This window comes from Acipenser ruthenus, chromosome 28 (genome assembly GCF_902713425.1).
Source record: "Acipenser ruthenus chromosome 28, fAciRut3.2 maternal haplotype, whole genome shotgun sequence".
NCBI classification, from domain to species: Eukaryota; Metazoa; Chordata; class Actinopteri; order Acipenseriformes; family Acipenseridae; genus Acipenser; species Acipenser ruthenus.
Window position 1 is genome coordinate 18,248,204 of NC_081216.1, and position 21,013 is coordinate 18,269,216.

Below are 21,013 nucleotides of genomic sequence, written 5' to 3' on the forward strand. Positions count from 1 at the left end.
CATACCCGTATCAAGTTACTCTTTTATCCAAGATAGTTCAATGTTCAATTTTGGAAAAACTGTTTCCCCCAAAAAACTGTGTATGCTAAAAGGCTTCACATTATTAAAACAAACAAACAAGTCTTGACCCCACCGACTGTTATCTCAATACACATCTGAAATATGCGTTAATCTGAAATGCAAACGATCTTAACATTGTTCGCTATTTTTTTGTGCTGGTCTGTTCTCTGTGCCAGTTGCACCAGGCAGAGTGGAGTGCGCGTTGAGTTACATTGAGTTAGGACAGCTTAATAGTCTACACGTTGGTTACCGTAACAGACAAGTTAAGAAGTACAAAAAAAGCCATGCTGCTTTGATCAACATTGAGGGCAATAAAAATGGGCTGTGTAAGAGATTGGGATTTACTTGTTGCACGCTGCCGCTGCCTGGAGGGGCTCAATGCCCCTAATTCATTAGCATCGAGTTCAGCGCTGCAACTGTAAGTAGTGGGTAGCAGTGTTTGTCCTGTGACGTCACCCGGTTTCCGCTGTCACTCGTTGCTTGTAGTGCGCTGGTTGAGCTGAGTTAGCCAGTGCAGAGCTTGCTACAAAGTAATAACCGATCCACTCTTTCGGATACAAACTTTTTGCAAAAATAAATAAGATCATGGAGCCGGAATAAGGATAAAATCGCCACAAGGACTTGCAATGGAGACTTTGTTCATCGGGTTACTGCTTTACAGTTATTTCCTTCTGGTTGGTGGTAAGTTTTGACTTTTTTTGTTGAGATCCCCAAGATGGTAAAGTACCGTACGGACATTGTTGCTGTATGTAAGGCACCAGTATGGCTCCTCGTTTTCATGTATGGATCAGGGGGAAAGGGGATAAAACACAGGGATGTTTTGCTGTAACCAAAAGCGCTTATTTATTTATGAACTATTTGTTATTAATCGAGCGGTTTTTGTTTTGTTTTTGTTTTTCAGGACTTTTAAAAAATATATTCCTCGCATTGTAAAACAGCGAGAAAAGAAATATAAAAAGAAAGTTCGTAATTAAGTGCAGCTTTGGAGGGTGAAAGAAAACCCGTTGCCATGTTAGTTCGGAAATTTGTCGTAATTTTATGTTAAAACGTTGTTGGAAATATGCATTTGCGTTCCATTTGTTAAACAAAAGTTTTGTGTAATGCTCCCGAGGCCTCGGAGTGAATTGCGATTGATTAGAAGCGGTGTCGGGTGTCACAGAAAGTTTGGAACCTTTTTGTTTTACTGACTTTAAAAACATCTGCTGCTCAGCGGTAAAGAAAAAAAATAAGTGAAAACCACCCGCGATTTAGATTCTTCTTGTTCATGCGACCATGTCGATTTTCAAGTACAGTGAAATCATTTGTTTCACGTACCCTACTGTAGTAATAAAGCTGCAGTTTGCACAATTGGGTGGGGGGTTAGATATGGGAGCATTCTTATTGAAATTTACGCCACCGACGCAGCCAAGAAATGGAACTGAACTTTTTAAAAAAATTATTTAATTAGTATTTTTAAACATTTTAGTTAACTGTTTTATTATGTGTTGCCTTTAATTTGTGGATAAAAAGGGAATAAGAGCTGTCATACCGTAGTGGTACTTTTAAAGTTTGATAAAAAAAAATTTCCAGTTTAGTATTCACTTATATATATATATATATATATATATAGCAGTTAGCAATAAAGAGAAATTATATATATATATATATATATATATATATAATTATATAATTTCTCTTTACTGCTAACTTTTAAACGAAATTAAGTTTGATTCATAACGTCACATTTAATTTCAGAAAGAACCACCACGTCCACGATGTAAAACCAAATGTTTAAGATTAAATGAAAATATGTACCAGATCGTAACCACGTTTTAGTGTTTATTGTAATTGTTTTCTACTAAACTATAGACACACGACAAACACAAGTGTTACCAAAATAAACACCAAGTGTAAAGTAGTGTATAAACACTAGAATGTGTTTATAAGATGTTGCATAATATTTATGTTCATTTATTAAACACATATGTACCGTATGTATTTCGCGCAGAAATAAAAAGAAAAACGTTTTAAATTAAGTGCGGTATTTGAATAAAAAAGGACAAAGAAAGCGTTTATTTAGATCAGTTGAATAAAATAACTTGTATCTTTAGCTAGTTGTGCTGAGAACGCTTCATATTCTTCAGATTTCATTATAATAACTGTATGATTAGGTCTTCCATTAAAACTATCCCGGTTGTATACTGTAGCTACAATGAACTCTTGTCATTGCTTACTTTCTAACCTTTGACCCTGCTGTCCTAATAGGCACTAAACACTTGTGTGTATTCAGTCTTTAACGTCATAGGACTTCCTGTGAATGAGGAAATGGCAATGACAAAGTGAGCTACTTGTACACAGGTGATCTAGCTCACAGTTTGAGCTGCTTGGGGGGGGCAGGGGGCAGTTGCAAATCTTTAAAATGTGTACCCATTCTACAATGGGCTGAAACTAATCAAAATTAAGTGCCAGCATAGCAAAGAAAAAAAAACAGGCATTTCTTAATTGTTGACCAGAGAATCAAATAATTATGAAAATTCAATGTCTTCTCTGAACCGAATGAGAATTCTGAAATGGGTTGACCCAATAGCAGAAAGTCTTCTATTTTGTATAGGTTAGATTCTTAATTTGAGGGCAATAAATAGGATAAACTGTGTCAGCCTGATTAAACCATGGCTGCTAAAATGTAGCTTAGTTTTTCAGTTTTAAATTACAGCACAGGTAAGCTGACAAAAAAAGGATTCAGTTGATTTAAGGGTTACAAAAGGAACATACCAAGGCATGTTCCTGCTGCTGTAAACTGATAGCCTGAGTAATTTAAGGTAGGGTTTTGAAGTGAGGCTGTCGGGATGAAAGTAACTAGCAAAAAAAAAAAGGGGGTCTGGGTTATTGAAAGTTACAGACAAAAACTTTTCAGCTTCAGCATTGTTTGCTGTTTTAAGCATGTTTGACAACGTAAATGAATGATTCTTCTGTACTGACACTTTGGTAATATACTCCATTCTTTGGTCTTGGTGTATTTATTTGTTGAAGAAGTAATACATTTAGGCTATGACTAATCAAAGTTTAGCATGGTTTGCCATATTTTTGTAAGCTTTACAGTATCTCCCCAGGCTTACAATATTTGCCTATGCTTTATTACACTTTGCTATGCTTTCACTATGGTAAACTTTTATCAGGGCATGTTTTATAATGATAAAGTTAATTCATTGAAAAAATCATTAGAACAGAATTGTAGTTGAATGAAGGATCTAGGAATCCTACTAAATCCTGGTACACTGTTAATTACAGATGTCAAAAAAAGCTCTTATGTTGGTGCAGTCTGACTCAGTAATTGGTATCCTTAGGCTAGTTTGTTGTAGTTTATAGGAACAATACAACAAATCAGAAAATAAGTGTCAACCCATCATTGGCTTGTATAAAGCATGTGACCAATTGTTTCATCATTTCGGCGCCAGGAGCGATAGCAAGGGGATGTTTAAAACACAAATAGAGCTCTTAATTAAACATCAGGTTTGAACATGTTTACAATAGCAGACACAGTGATTTTATTATAGAGAGCCATCTCAGACGAAGCAGTCTATACTAAAGGCAGTGCAGGTTTTATAGTACTGCAGGACCTCATGGGAATGTTATGTTGATCGAATTTTGTTAACAGCAAGTTTGGGGGTCAATTCCTGTTTTAAAATGCATTCAAATTCCAATTCTCATTCCCTTTTAATCATTTCCAACACATCATTGATCAAAATTGCAATTAGCAGTAATCTGTTAAAATGAGCTTTGCACAGCGGCAGAGAATTACTTCAATGTAAGTCACTGTTAGTCAATTAAATTGGATCATATGAAAGCAGTTGAACAATCACAACAATTATTATGTCTAAGATATCAATCCAATTCCTTTGAAGTAATTGCAATTGGGATTTGATTTAAAAAAAATAATATGAATTTAAAAGCAGGAATTGAACCCAGTCCTGGTTAACAGTTGTCTTGTGGGTTTGTTGACTTCCAGACTAAAAGGGTGTTCGTCATAGTTTAAATATTTAAGTTGCACCCTTTGTATAATCTAAAGCCCATATCCTTGATGTAATCACAGAAAGATATACCGTGTATAAGGTGAAGTATCTCTAGTATGTTACAGGATACATTGTATTTGTGTATAAAAATACAACATTACGTCTGCAACCTGAATGTAGATAGAGAATTTTTGATAGTGTTATGTGAGAATACCTTGCTGGTCCACATACCCGATATATATGGTTTACAGATATAGAATAGTCTCTCGCTAAACTGAGGACTGGTTACCTGGGATAATTAAGTGTTTAAATATGAATGCACATTTATACTGCGCAATTTATTTTACATGCATTTCCCTTTTCACTTAAAAACCTGTAATGCATTTTTTGTACACATGACATTAAGAATGACTGTACAGTATACAAATTGTAAAATCAAATGAATACCCAGTGCATTTTCTTTTTTACTTTAGCCTATCGGCTACTGTAAATAATGGTAAATCATGCCTTCTCTGTACATATTACTGTAGAATTCAGAAATAATGAAAGATTATTTTAAGTTGAAACTAAAGGAATTTCGCACACTTTCTATTTACTACTTAATAGTACACAAAACAACAAAATAGTTAATGTTGCCGCATTTACAAGCTATGATACCATACAGTACTTTACATATACTGCGCACAATAAACAAATAATAAATCAATTTTAAATGTACATAGAATAGTTTACTGTGTACGCGTGGCTGCAAGAAAAACGCATAGCCTACCTGCTGCTATTTTCTAAAATAGTCCACAATAGTTTTCTGTTGGTATGATAACATTAGTGTAGCATATTTTGCACACTGGTTGCCTCCATTTTCTCCAGAAATACCTAAAGATTCTGGACTTAGAGCATTTCTTTTTTGAAAGAGTGCTCACTGCTGCGTTCACTCGCTTTTTGTAATGAAATCTTATAACCACTGGGTCATCGTTAGGGTGGAAGTAGCAGCTTCTCTAATACATTACAAGACGTACTAATTAAATATTACTAGAACAGATGGAATACCTGGAATTACCTTTGGAATAATTAAATGAAAAATAGCATGCAAAATTCAGCTGTCATTAAAAATGGTCATAATAAATACAATATCGTACATCTCCGATAACTCGGTAATTACTTTTATAATGCAATTTTTTTTATCGTGACTTCTGTTTGATATGATATTCCCGAGTTATCGCAAATCGTCCCAACCCTAATAGGATCTGCTAAAATATGTATAATTAAATATACACTAACTTTCCAGACCCCACTTTTGTTTCACTTATATAATACTTACTTATATTATGTGCTGTAAATGTGTATGAGGATTCGTTATTACCTCAGTTGGATATACCCTGTGTCCTTACAGCTAAAACTACATAACAGATAGATAATGTAACACATGTAAGGGCCTTTTCACGTATGGTTAGTTTTTGGAAAAAAACTCGGTTCCTTTTTGAATTCACATGTGCACCGTGGTGCAAAATAACGTGGTTCCCTTCAAAAGGACTTGGTGTACTTCAACATTGTTCTGAACTGACTGTGCTTTCACATTGCACTGAAACAAACTAGCCAAACTCAGTCCTTTTGCCCAAATGGACTGAATTGCAGTAATTGTTTAAAAGACAAAGCTACGTGAACCCTTTTTGTACAGGTTGTTCAGACTTTTAGGTGGGTTTTGCTGCCATGAGATATTGAAACAAACATAATCACACAGCAGGGCTGAATGAGATTCAATCTGGGCTCAAGTTTCCTATATTTGAGGAACAAGGTTTTATGTAACTGATACATGCGTCATTATGAAATGAGTACTTGTTTATAAGACGGACTGGTATTTATATTAGACAGGCAAATCTATTTAATTAATTGTGTTTATGGTTAATAATAATCTAGCTACCAGTAAACAGTTGTTGAGTTTGTTAGGTAACGTATGTGGCAAGGCTACACACATTACGCTTGTTAAAGTGTACTTGGAATTTGTACTTGGGTACTTGTTTTTAAACATAAGAATAAAAGGAGTGCCGTATTTAAAGATTGTCTTTCCAGTATATTCTACAATGGGACGGCTGCTGCTTCGGCATGGGGGGTGAAACTGATATACAAAAACCAAAGTGTAAATATACAGAGAAATACAGTAACTGCACCAAACCAGCATCATGGAACTGCTCCTGCATGCAACATGGTCAGGTTGCTTGCTATTTGTATACAGTTACGTCTGTATAATTCCAGGAATTGTCTTGTCTCTGCATTTGCTTCAGAACAAGGCCAGTCTAGTTTTATCATATACTGTGTTTAGATGAAGCACTCTGAAACAATGGGATTGCACAGTTCTAGGGTTAAAGAATAATATTGGGATTAGAGTGACATGGTGGCAAGTGTCTGCCCGGAAGTGCAGTTACATATTTTTGTTTAATTGTATTTTATTGTAGAGTTGAATAGATTGTGGTACACTGCAGTTTATAAAAGGATATGGATAAGTTAATGTTCTGAACAGGATCAGGCTAATCCTTGAATTGAAGGGTTTCCAGTAAAAAAACACTTGATCAACATCAACATAAAGGGTGGTATTGCTTTGAGGCAAATACCCCAGAAATGCTTATATTGATTCTAACATAACGCTGGCATGGTGGATTCGCACGGGACTAAAAAGACACAGGACACCAGAGTTAAATAATAATAAAAAAAAGATAATTGTGAGGACCTCCTGAGAGAATTATCTGGAATAAAAAAAAGAAATGGCCGATTCGCATGGGGCTAAATTTCACGATGTCTGTCTGTAAAAATTCCGAAGTCATTTGTGTATGTTGTGATTTTTAGTCCCCTGACAATCAGGCTTTCGACACACCAAGTGTAAAGTGTGGTTAAACATATTGGCTCCCACAGTTGCAACAATCAACATTTCATATTGGGAAAGCACTGTACATTAGGGGTAGCACAAGAAAAGTGACAGTCAACTTCAGACACTGTGACTAATCTCAAAGATGCTGTTGGAAATCACTTTGGAACCTCACAGGACTCCTAGATCCCAGGCAGTGCACAACTCAATAAAAGAGTTCCTTTTTGAATTATATTACTTCATTTTGACAAAAACAATTCAGAACTGAAAGGGTTCAAGTGTTAACTAATATTTTAATTGTGTTTTGAATTGAATGGATGGAATAAACGAGTAAGATTTAAATAAGATTTTAGATCACTATTAAATAGTTAAGCGATTCCATGCAGGTTTAAAATATAGTGCACAAACAGTCAAGTGATTCAAAACAGTACCAGACATGATCAAATATGTGAGTCAACTAAAATTTTCTGTCGGTTCTACCTGTGCTATAGATTTATTTGCAGAGGTATTTATAGCTACCTGATTGTAATATGATATTTTCCTAAATGTAATTTACCTAAAAAATTGAGACTTCAATTTTAGGAGAACATGTTTTTTGTGTTAAATACTTTTTTTTTACAATTGATTTTTTTCCTACATGCTCAACACCGATAAATAGAGATGCACAGGTTTAGTTTTGAAATAACCCTTGTTTGCAACATTTTATTCCATTAATATTTTTACAGTGTTTTTAGTTAAGCTGCTAGAAACTATTCACTTTTCAAAATTTAAAAAGTAATAATTAACAGAGTGTAAAATCAAGTTATACATTGCACATCACATCTGTATTAAACTACCGGTATTTTATTTTAGCTTATCAAGTACCCAAACAAGTTGAAGAACATCATTTCTTTACAAAACCACACTTGGACAATAGTTCCTGCTGCATTGGTAATTACAAATGTGTTGTATTAATTCAAATCTAAAAGAAAAGTGTTGCTTCATCAATTAAAAAGCAAAAAAAAGTGCCCCATTTAATAACCAGTAAACAAAACATTTTAGTGTTGCATACAGAGCAGTACAATTGCATTCAATTTACAGCTGTACAAATACATTTGTTTTGTTAATCAGAACCATACACGTACTGCACTAATATGTAGAACAAGTTTCAATATGTATGAAAGTCATTTAAAGTACTCTATTCCAATCAATTGTTTTCTACATCGGGCCATAAACACTTTCCTCCTATCAACTCATTTTTCTTTGTCCATTTTAAGTTTGTCTTTGTTTCGTCTCCAGTCTCGTACTGTTTTTTCAGTATTGTGATTTCGATTATGTATTCGGCAAATTCAACAATGCGCAATTTCAAACCTGTTGAGTAGCTTTTTCATTTTCTCAAAGTCACCTGCATTGTTTTAGCATTGCAGTTACAACGAGCGGAAGACTTGAAAAGCTTACTACTCAGTTTTCTAAATAATAGCTGTTTGGTGTGGATCCCAGGGGCGGGTTCAGTTGGAATGTTGACAAATCGGTGGCACGGGAGGGTGGGAATAAGGAAATTCATAGAGACTGACAGCTATTGTATTAACACTAAGTGAAGCAGTATAGCTGTGACGTTTCAGAGGAGGTCAGTCAAAACTTGCATTTAACATTCAAAAGGATTAAGGGTATTGAGAGTAAGAAATTAAAACTTTTAATTAGAACAGTGGTTTTGTGTTTCTACCTAGTAACATGACCTAAGTGCCGTAGATCCTGAATAAATAAATCGGATTGTTGACAGTTCCGTTTGTGTGAGACATAACCGTGGCTGTAGTATTCCCATTGTGGCACTGGTACAGTAGTTTAATATTAGACACACCGGTGCATACGTCGCAACAGTCTATTAGTCGCTCCCCCCTTTTAAGGGCCCTGCAAAAATGCCTAGAAAATCGACTTCTTCAACGTTTTTTACGGTAATTGAAATGACACCTAATTCAGTGTCTTTTGTGGGACTTATATGAATTTTGCAACCCTTAGCAATTTGTCAACAGCCAGGGTACAGATTTATGAGTAGATGGATATCCTAATCTCTTTTTACTTAGAAGATTACAAGAAAGATAAGACCACAGAAGGCTGTGAAAGAGTGTTTAACAGATTTAGGGTTAAGGGTCTGCAAGCAGGTGGAAACAAACAAACCTGGACCTACTACAAAGACTTTTGTGTTTTTGTCTTGTACAAGTTCACTTGGTCAAAGCTTGTGGAAATGTATCCTTTGTTCCACTTTGCTGTTGCTCCTTTGAAAAAGCTGATTACTCTTTTTTTCAGCAATCCAGGGTGGGGTGGGGTGGGGTGGGGGGGGGGGGGGGTCCTAATACCTTTAGTGTTGTACAAGATAAATGAGCTTCAACTGATTAACTTTACAGGAAGGCTACAAATATTTTCATTTTTTTGAACTGAAAAATAAATACAAATACCATAGATATACATATTAGAGTAGTTCACTGCTGTGCAGTTTTGAGCGGAGTTATCTTTCCTGTACTACTAGAGTAGTATGCAGTGTTTGAAAGTGAAAAGTTTGGTTATGTTCAGCGAATGAGAAGTAATAAAATGTTTGTATTGCACCTTTTTAAAAACCTTTCTTTCAGTTGACAACGTATTTTAATTACATTAAACAGTAACAAGAGGATACAGTAAGTGTTTGGAGGGTAAAAAAAGAAAATGACGTTCTCCAAAAGTCATGTCTTTCAAGTCACTTCCTGTGTCCTCAGCACAGCCTTTCCCTGCTTCTTATCTGCACCTTTGTTGACCAGACAGATGCACGCACAGGCGCATTCAGGTGTTTTCTTTCGCTTCGTTCTCACATAATGGCCAGTGACAATGATGAATGGCTCGTCCAGGTGTGCCTGCTTTTCTTTAATTGGACAGCTAAAGCCTGCATAGCTGGCAGACAGGTATACACTACTCACTGTAATATCAAAAAAAAAGGAAAGAATCCAGTGTTTGCATTGGTGCCAAATGGTCTTTTGGTTTAGCAGGAAGCATCTGTTGGCTTTATGAGGTCAGAGTGGGGTTATTAAGGAATAGCGTTTTACAATAGTCTGCATACATGTGCTTAGTAAACCTGACTTTAGTAAATGACAATACTGTATATTCAATTAAAAGTGGTTGAAGGTGCACATTCCCCTGTTAGGAGATGCATGATATAATCCATGGCTCAAAGGAGTGATGTGCTTGGATGCTTCCAGGCTTGTTTACCTCTTGACCTGACAAAGGGAGTCCATGCGTTTCTCTGTGACCCAGTTACTCCAGTCTCTGTGTGAGCTATCGTCAGCAGAAAGCACTTAAAGGGTTATTTTATACTGGCTACAGTTTCACAATATTTCAATTCTTACCTGTTTAATATCCTATTACACTTGTTCTCTGTCATTCTCTATTATTTGTGCTTATTTACCAGGCTTCTATCTATTCCAGCAAAAATCATTCTCTACCAGCTTAAAAATAGGGTTGCACTGCTGTAATATCTGCCCTCTCTGCAACTAGAGGGGACAGCAATGACAGATGCACACCCCTTGTGGTCATTTTTCAAACCACCTAGCTGGTTGAAAAGAGACATTTCTGGAAGAGTAGGTAAGCAAGGTAAATAACGATCTAAGCAGGACAAAACAACATAGAATGATAGAGAATACACACAATAGCATATGAAACAGGTAGGGAATGAAATATGAATGTGCAGTTGATCTGAAGTATCTGTAAGAGGCCATGCGTTCTTTCCAGGAACTGGGAGCCCAATTGTGACCCGACAGACTGACATACTGCAGAACTCCAATAAAACTGCTGCTTTCAGCTGCTGACAAGAAAGATTTGGTGGTAGGAGGGGGCTCAGTGCATGCATGTGGCTGCTCTGTGATAAGAATATACCAGGTCACACACACTGCAAGATTGGGCATATCCCAATTGGGGATGGGCGAAAATACAAAACATAAATGGCGACTCTTTTTATATAAAAAAAGAGGATGCTTTGAACGAAGCATTTGAAAATATGTATGGAAATGCATATCGCTCATAAAGCGGTTATCTGATGTGGTCAAAGAAGATACAACAAAATGAAAAGGCTCTCAGTTGATAGACTTCATTCTTCCTCCATCTTACATCCAGTTAATTGTTTACAAAAGCGTTCTCTTTGGCCACAACATTGCATTTCATTTTGAATTTAACGACTATCCTTGATAAAACGAATCCACACCTGGGAGGTTACTAGACATCCTCTGCTTTTGACCAACACCTGTTTTTTAGTTCTGTGTGAATCATGCTAAAGCTTATAATAAATCCTGGAATAGTTCAGACTTCAACTGTAATCCATCTGTGTCCTCCAGAAACGTCTCTTTTAAGGGATCCTGGAATAGTTCAGACTTCAACTGTAATCCATCTGTGTCCTCCAGAAACGTCTATTTTAAGGGAGCATGCATGTTTTCAGCCTATTAGCATACTGTACTTGCTACCTTCCTCTGGGGAGTGCATTAGACTGGGTCGGACTGTCTCGCACTTTTCCTGTTTTACTTCTGCTCATATCTAAATAAAACGGTCCAAATAAAATCTGTTAGCGACTGCCGAATTTCAGGTTTTAATGTTTAGTAACTGTAACACCAAATTACCATGGGACTGCTTATTGCACTTTGCAGTCTGGTGTGTTTATTTCCACCAAATACAAATTAGAGTGAAGAACAGAGCCGACTGACACACGTATTCTTCACACAGCAGGGGCTGTGGTATCTTCTCTAAGCTACGTTGAACTGTGGTTTCATTCCACGTGATTCCTTCATCCTGATATCCCTGGCTAATGCTCACTGGCAGTACAAAAGCTTTGAGGACAATGTGTTGAAAGCAAAAAATGCTGTCTTGATGAAAATATGCCATACCAATGCTTGATAGGTCAAAATAGACTCCTGTGGTTAATCCTGACCGTGACTTTCTCATGCATCACAAAACCAAAACGCAATCAATTAATCTGTAACAAAAAAAGGGGGCATAAACTGCAGAACAATATCATTAATGTAGTTGTAATTCATATTTGAATTGTTTTCTGAAATGTCATTAAGAAGTGTTGTGTGTGGGTTTTTTTTTTTTATAAAAAGGTAGGCTTTAAAATATCGTAAGCTAACTTTTTCTGTTTATAAGAAATCATATAATTTAGACAATCTTTTGAATCTAGTAATGAATAAAATAAACAAAGTCCTTCATTTCTTTACAGTACATGTAGACAAGTTAAAATAAACTGAAGCAAATAAACGTTTCTTGAGGGCCTCCATCCCTGCCGTGGATTGCTGTCTGGGTTTGGTTTAAGCCTCTTTGCTTTGGGAGCTCGTCCCTCGTCCCTCTCCCCCCCCTTCTTTGAAAATACTTCACAGGAGTCCAGTGTCTTTCATGTCACTCGACTCCTGTGAAGTATTTTCAAAGAAGAGTAATGCAAGCGCATTTATAAACCGCATACTTCATTCACCCCAAACTCCACACTTCTGTTGATAACACGATAAAATCTATAAAAACTAAAAAATTCTGTTGAGTATTTGATTAGTTGATTTTGGTTGACAGGCTGTAACCTTTATTTGTTTGAAATTAAGTTTGACTTGTAAGGACATGGGGTGAATTCGTAATTAATTTCAGTGTCATTGTAATTGTAGGTTAAACTATTTGTAATTATACCATATAATTGGTCGCTTACATACGCATTTGTTTGTCATTCGATTTGTTCTATTTTCAACCACTTTTGGTGACCCCATTTGTTTGAAAAAAAATGTTGTATAAGTATGTTTCTGAATTTGTACCTATGATTACTGCTTAGTTATTTAGAATAGTTAAATGTAACGTGTGTAGTTTGTTACTTTTTTAGTGTAATTATAATTACTGCAGCATAATTGTAACTGATTGTAATTGCACACAATGGCATTATAATTGCAGTTTCAGTAAACAATTCTGCTGTATTTTTAATTATAATTATAATTGACTCCAGGTCTGATTTCTTCAGAAGTCTTGATGCACTTTTCTTACTGAACAGTATTGGAGATGGCAAAAGGGTCGCTTTCAGAAGTGCTCAGTTTGTCAGACAACTCAACATGGCACAGGGTGCTGCATTCAAAGCAACACTGAGACAGTTTTTGACAGTCAACAGAGGCCTCATCTGTTTCTGGTCAGCAGATTCCCCTTGACTGCATTGCAGAGCCTTTGCAATTCTGAACGATCTTTCTTCTGTCAAAGATGGGTGTGTAAGTGGAGCAACAGCAAGAGTAATGGTTGTTTGTGCAGGTGGGGTATTTTGCAGTGATGAGAACCCTGCACCTCTCTGTCATAGAGCACATCTACATAACAAAACCATTTTATTTTTCTATATCAATAGTAGACTTTTCCCATCCCACATCTAGATAAAGGACTTTATAGATCATTGGATGTCTGGGGTTTATTTGTTTCTCATCTCTATTCAAGTGCTGTGGGCTCTTTTATAATTAAATCGACTGCCCTTCCTATCCTCACAAGAACAGTCATAAATTGTTGTTTGGTTTTGTCAAGATAGGAAGTGTCTTAGTGCCCACATTGCCTGCTGTGTTCAAAACTGCCCAGCAATGTACTGCTGCACACCAGGAAATAGTAAATATGTCAAATGTAAAACAAATATTAATAAGGGATCCATTAATGTAATATTACATTGTAAAATAGTGTCACTCAAAGTGCTGCAAGACTGGTATATCAAAAAAAATGAAACCATAGATTAATGAATAACTAATGTAAGTCATGCCCAACATCACCTTCTGGTTTCATGAATATGTTTTGATGAAATATCAGCCAATGCGTAAACGTTTCTCGTGTGTCAAAGTAGTACATATATACAAGTGGCGCTCCTAAAAATAGCATGCAATATCATTTACATGCAGCATGTGGAATTATAACTATTTCTTCCAGTGACTGTAACCCTACCGACCATCAGTACAAGACAGTACCAGACTGAAACATTTCTATGTATATCCTGTTTTGTGTCTAGGTATTCTGAGGGTGTGCTAAAAGATATTGAGGGGTGTCATGGAAAAACTTGATACCCCACAATTTTCAGATTCACCTAATTTTACTTTAATATTACCATCAACTCCTATTTTTTTTTTTTGGAAAAATAAAGATTTGATGGAAAATAACGTACAAACATTTTCAGAAAATTTGGGAAAATTAAACTGGTTTATCCGGGACAGATCAATACCACAGGGATGTAAATAAGACTCAAATTGCATTTTGATCTGTTCCTGGTTTTACTATGCATTTTAATAAGACACACCTGAGCTTGTTACCTATACACTGTGGCTAATCAAGCTCGTAGTAAAACCTGGAATGGCTGAAACTGCTATGCAGTGAGTCTTAGTTCCATCCCTGTACCATTAATAAGGGTAGTAAATTGTAAAGGCTCCTCTACCCCTCCCTTCTCTCCCCTCCCCCCTCTCTGGCATGGTGCTATGGCAGTGATAGAAACATCCCCCACGCTGTGAGAGTGACAGGCATGGCCTGCTCACCAGACTGTTGGTAGAAGTTTGATTTCACACACTGGGGTGGGGGGTGTTGGGGGGTGTTGGGGGGGGGGGATCTCTAGTCCCAACTTTGCTGGGTCTGCATTGAGAATCCGAATCTCTGGGGATGTATGCAGGAACATGTCGGTCTGTCTTTATGTACACAAGTGTTGCATTTATTTATTATATGTACATATACCCGTACATAAGGTGATTGCTAGCTCTAATTGTGTCTTGCTGGGGATGCATTATATATTTCTAGGCATGTCACACTTACGGTGATGAAAGTATGTACATACATTTCACATCACATTTGATAAGCTCAGGTTCAGCTTTCATATAGCTTTCAATAGAACTTGTTCAGCTCAGGTTCTATAACAATCTGTGTCTGTCACGCTTTAGTGAATTTTTTAATGTTATACGTGAAGACAATAATACACCTTGTAATATCTTGCACTTGGGTGACGGGATTCCCCAGTTATTGATAATTGCGCAGCACTTTCCATCGTGCATTGTTCATGCCTGCTGTTTAACATGTCTTTCCCTCCTTCCCCAGCGTCTCCTCTCCTGCTCTTTGCAAACAGGCGGGATGTCCGGCTGGTGGACGCAGGGTCTGGGAAACCAGAGTCTGCCGTGGTGGTCAGTGGTCTTGAGGATGCAGCGGCAGTGGACTTTGTCTACTCGGAGGGGTTGATATACTGGACTGACGTGAGTGAAGAGGCCATCAAGCAAACCCTTTTCAATCAATCTGGGAATGTGCAAACTGTTATTGTTTCGGGCCTGGATTCTCCTGATGGCCTGGCTTGTGACTGGCTGGGAAAAAAGCTGTACTGGACAGACTCTGAAACCAACAGGATTGAGGTGGCCAATCTGAATGGAACGTCGAGGAAAGTCCTGTTCTGGCAAGCCCTTGACCAACCAAGAGCAATCGCTTTGGATCCAGCACACGGGTAAATATTTAAAAAACAGAACGTATACGTTTTATAAGCTGGCATATATATATGTATATGTTTTTCACCAAATTATCAAAAAAAAAAAAAAAAACATAAATTAATAATAATAAAAATATCACAAGACATGTGAAAAGTCCCCTTCTTGTACTGGGCAGAGTGATCTCTAGTAGAAATATTTCAGGTCTTTGATGCTACTGGTGTCTTTTTCAATGAAGACATTTTAAAAAATCGTGAGGCTTTCTGCATTGTGTTCAATCATGTGACCGAAGCAAACCAAACCGGCTGCCAGGTTTATAAATGAGACAGGTACTGTAATGCATCATTAAAGCTACTTCTTTTAAAGTGCTTTATATATATATATATATATATATATATATATATATATATATATATATATATATATATATATATATATATATATATATATATATATATATATATATATATACATATACAGACGTGCTCAAATTTGTTGGTACCCCTCCACAAAAAACAAAGAATGCACAATTTTCTCTGAAATAACTTGAAACTGACAAAAGTAATTGGCATCCACCATTGTTTATTCCATATTTAATAGAAATCAGACTTTGCTTTTGATTTTTTATTCAACATAATATTGTAAATAATAAAACAAATGAAAATGGCATGGACAAAAATGATGGGACCACTAACCTAATATTTTGTTGCACAACCTTTAGAGGCAATCACTGCAATCAAACATTTTCTGTAGCTCTCAATGAGACTTCTGCACCTGTTAACAGGTAGTTTGGCCCACTCTTCCTGAGCAAACTGCTCCAGCTGTCTCAGGTTTGATGGGTGCCTTCTCCAGACTGCAAGTTTCAGCTCTTTCCATAGATGTTCGATAGGATTCAGATCAGGACTCATAGAAGGCCACTTCAGAATAGTCCAATGTTTTTTTCTTATCCATTCTTGGCTGCTTTTAGCTGTGTGTTTTGGGTCATTATCCTGTTGGAGGACCCATGACCTGCGACTGAGACAGAGCTTTCTGACACTGGGCAGTACGTTTCGCTCCAGAATGCCTTGATAGTCTTGAGATTTCATTGTGCCCTGCACAGATTCAAGGCACCCTGTGCCAGGCACAGCAAAGCAGCCCCAAAACATAACCGAGCCTCCTCCATGTTTCACTGTAGGTATGGTGTTCTTTTCTTTGAAAGCTTCATTTTTTTGTCTGTGAACATAGAGCTGATGTGACTTGCGAAAAAGCTCCAGTTTTGACTCATCTGTCCAAAGGACATTCTCCCAGAAGGATTGTGGTTTGTCAATATCCATTTTAGCAAATTCCAGTCTGGCTTTTTTATGTTTTTCTTTCAAAAGTGGAGTCATCCTGGGTCTTCTTCCATGGAGCCCACTTTCGCTCAAAAAGCGACGGATGGTGCGATCAGAAACTGACGTACCTTCACCTTGGAGTTCAGCTTGTATCTCTTTGGCAGTTATCCTTGGTTCTTTTTTTACCATTCGCACTATCCTTCTGTTCAATCTGGGGTCGATTTTCCTCTTGTGGCCGTGCCCAGGGAGGTTGGCTACAGTTCCATGGACCTTAAACTTCTTAATAATATTTGCAACTGTTGTCACAGGAACATCAAGCTGCTTGGAGATGGTCTTGTAGCCTTTACCTTTACCATGCTTGTCTATTATTTTCTTTCTGATCTCCTCAGACAACTCTCTCCTTTGCTTTCTCTGGTCCATGTTCAGTGTGGTGCACACAATGATACCAAACAGCACAGTGACTACTTTTCTCCATTTAAATAGGCTGAATGACTGATTACAAGATTGGAGACATGTGTGATACTAATTAAAGAAACTAATTAGTTTGAAATATCACTATAATCCAATTATTTATTATCTTTTCTAAGGGGTACCAACAAATGTGTCCAGGCCATTTTAGAATATCTTTGTAGAATAAGCAATAATTCATCTCTTTTCATACAGCTTCTTTGCTTTATTCTATGACATACCAAAGGCATGCAAGTATACATGATAAAATAGCTTTTAATTTCATCACTTTTCAGGAGGAATGAAGCATTATTTCAATGAGCTGTAAGGGTACCAACAAATTTGAGCACGTCTGTATATATATAATTTACACTGTTCATTCACAAGTGGGAATATAACCATGAAAAAAATGCAGCCTTAGTTATAAGCTAAAGAGAACCTAGCGTTATTGATGAAACCCTAGTCCATACCCAAAGAAAGAAGTGAAACTGTCAATGTTATGAAATCCACCCTGGTATTTGACTAGTGAGTGAAATTAAAAATCTGAGATGTAAAATGGCAATTGGATATAAATATCTGTCTCCCATTTAAACTAATTGAATTGACCCCAATGTTTTAGAACTATAAGGAGCCTGGTGCTTTCAGGAACACAATCTTCCATCGCATTTACAGCATGGCTTTGTTTCAAGGTAGTGTTTATTCATTTGATTGCATTGTGGGTTTCATTTGACTTTAGTAATGGCATCATTTGAAAGCGTTCAGGGTTTGACTTGATGCTTGAGAGCATATGTGCTTCCTAGTGGTAAATTTTCAGTTTCATTTTTGTACAAAGGTATTTATTTTTTTGCTTCAGCGAGCATGTGTTTAGACTTAAGAGCAACACTGTGGCACGCAAGAGCTAGAAACACAGCAAGAAGACAGCAGTGAATACTTTCACTCAACTAGTGTGCCAAGCCAAACGCCAAAATCAGGAACACTCTGTTGCTTTAGTTCCCGAACAGGCCAATTACTTAAACTGTTTGTTTGTTTCTTTACCATCTTGTTGAGTAAATAGCTCATTCAAAGAACCCAATTCTTCTAATCTTCCAAAGAAGTGTTTAAATGCATGCCAAGACTTTCAAGAACATTATTCTTTCAGATTTTGGAAACAAATTGACATAGGTGTGGCTGACGCTTTTAATGAGGTGTTTTATGGTCTGCCTTTGTTAATATGAAAGGATCCACGCTAATGCAAAAAGGTTTGGCTCGTATTCTCCATGCAATATGGTCATGGACAACAGGTTCTTGAACCTTCAGCTTGGAATGTAATAGTTTTAAATGCTTTCCAAATTTTTTCCTGGATGTTTAACCTCTGTTAAGATATGCATATCAAATATAGAGGTCAGCTGTATTGTTTATGACCAGGGGTGGCCAAAGTTGGCCCTTCCAGTCTTGGTTTTTGTTCCAACCCTGTTCTAAATTGTTTAATTGTTTAATTGAACCAATTAAACCTCCATCCAGACCCTGAAGTAGTTCATTATATTATTTTACCTGTTAAACCTGGAGAGGAATTGCCCTCCAAGGCTGTGATTGGACACCCCTGTTTTATACAGTGCCCTGTGTAAGAATTCATTTATTTAACCTATTTATAATAACTCTTTACATGTAATCTCATCCCCGTTGTATATCATAAAAATCTTTCTAATGGTGGTATATAACAAAAAATCCTGTGCTTCCTACCTTCTGTTCTAAGTTTAAACATTTAGGAAATTAAACTGAATCTAAAAGATGCACTTAGAACTGGCTTTGTTTGGGCACATTTCACATTGTTTAGAATAAATTGTGATTTTAGAAAAAGGTTGAAACATTTGTCTCATGGACAGAAAGCGTTCTTCATTTGGAAGTGTTAAAATGGTCAATTCAGTGGCAGATTTTTAGGATCAGTTGGAGCTCACACCTCTCAACAAAAGGTACAGGATAATAAAAGCACTTTCATGTCTCTGAGCCGTGCTCCTCTGACTACATAGGAAGTCAGATAACAGCTTTGGTTGATGTGTGACAATCCTTTAACATGAACAGCCCTTCCCGCTGTGTGATCGAGGTTTTGTCTGGGATACGAGGCTGCCACAGGGATGAAAGCTGAAACTGTTCAGCACTCAGATTTGCAGGTGTTAGCACACAAGTTCTCTTGGCATCTCTGCATTGATCTCTGCGAAGCAGTGAAAAACAAAAGAAGAAAACAGGTTATTATTTTTGAAATATTACCAGCTGTTGTAAGAAGGTATAGGCAGTACAAAGCATTTGTTACGCAAAGAAAAGGTTGATCCTTTCATATGGACTCAGTTTTTTTTTTTTATATTCTCAGTTTAAAAGCTTCTAAGATTTTGAACAACAATAAATCAGATAGCCTATTGGCTCATTTCTCTTTCTTTTGATACTTTGGCGAGTGTCAAAAAATCAATAGAGTTGTTTTAAAATGGACGCATTTTAGTATCATGTAGTATATATTCTGCTGTAGAGATGTAACCTAATTATTATTTTGTGTGTGTATATACAGTATATACACACACACACACACACACACAGTGGTTTGCAGAAGTATTGACCCCTTCCAATAATGTCACATTTTGTTGAATTACAAATCATTTATGCACAGTTTTTCAAACAAACTTTTTTTTTTTATTCAAAACTGTAGTGGTTAAACTGAACACTGTTATATGAGGAGGAGGTAAAATGTCAGCAAAACTTGCAAAGAAAATGAAATTTACTAGTTGCATAAGTTTTCAGCCCCTTAAGTCAGTACTTGGTAGAAGCACCTTTTGCAGCAATTACTGCTATGAGTCTTTTTGGATAGGTCTCTGCTAGCTTTGCACAGTAGGATGGTAAAATTTTTGCCCATTCTTCACGGGAAAATTGCTCCAGTTCTGATACGTTTTTGGGGAATTGTCGATGGACTGCAATCTTCAGGTCTCGCCATAAATTTTAGATTGGATTCAAGTCAGGACTTTGACTGGGCCACTCAAGAACATTAATTCTCTTCTTGTTCAACCATGCCAGTGTGGCTTTGGCTTTGTGCTTCAGGTCATTGTCCTGCTGAAATGTGAATTTCCTCCCCAGTTTCAGAGTCTTGGCTGACTCAAACAGGGTTTCCTCAAGGATTTGCCTGTACTTTGCACCATCCATTCTCCCCTCTAACCTGACAAGCTTCCCAGTCCCTGCTGAAGAGAAGCATCCCCATAACATGATGCTGCCACCACCATGCTGGGATGGTGTTGACTGGGTGATGTGTAGTGTTGGGCTTGCGCCAGACATAACGCTTGGAATTTAGACTGAAAAGTTCAATTTTTGTCTTGTCTGACCACAAAACCTTTTTCCACATGTCTCAGTATCATCTACATGCTTTTTCACAAACACCATACGTGCTTTAAGATGAGGCTTTTTGAGTAATGGCTTCTTTCTTGCCACCCGTCCATACAGCCAGCTTTGTGTAGGGACCGGCTTATTGTTGATTTTGTGAACACTGACTCCCATCTCAGACACAGAACTTTGCAGATCTCTCAAGGTCATTGTTGGCTTCAGAGTGTCATCCCCAACTAGTTTCCTGCTTGCCCAGTTGCTCAGTTTGGGAGGGCAACGTGATCTGGGTAGTGTCTGGGTGGTATAATGCATCTTCCACTTCTTAATGATGGACTTCACTGTACTGAGAGAGATAATCTGCACCTTTGAAATTTTCTTGTACCCTTCTCCTGCTCTGTGCCTTTCTACCACTTTATCCCTGACTTGTTTCGAAAGCTCCTTGGTCTTCATGGTTGCTTTGTTGGATCACTATGTGAGTTGCATCTTGAAAGTCTTTATATACCTGAGGGAAATTATCTACACGTTAAACCACTTTGAGTACACACAGGCTGAAACCATGTCATTAATTTTGTGACCTTTCAAACA

General features: G+C 37.1%; 1 protein-coding gene across 1 annotated transcript in view; it reads left to right on the plus strand.

Annotated features, from left to right (window-relative positions):
* The first annotated feature begins 397 nt into the window (after nucleotides 1-397).
* LOC117435003 (low-density lipoprotein receptor-related protein 5-like) overlaps nucleotides 398-21,013 on the plus strand; it is a 70,586-nt gene continuing 49,970 nt past the window's right edge. Inside the window, exons 1-2 of the mRNA XM_034057822.3 lie at nucleotides 398-741; nucleotides 14,962-15,355. Coding sequence (XP_033913713.3) covers nucleotides 687-741; nucleotides 14,962-15,355 — 449 coding nt within the window. The 5' untranslated portion in view covers nucleotides 398-686. The remainder of the gene's footprint in view (nucleotides 742-14,961; nucleotides 15,356-21,013) is intronic.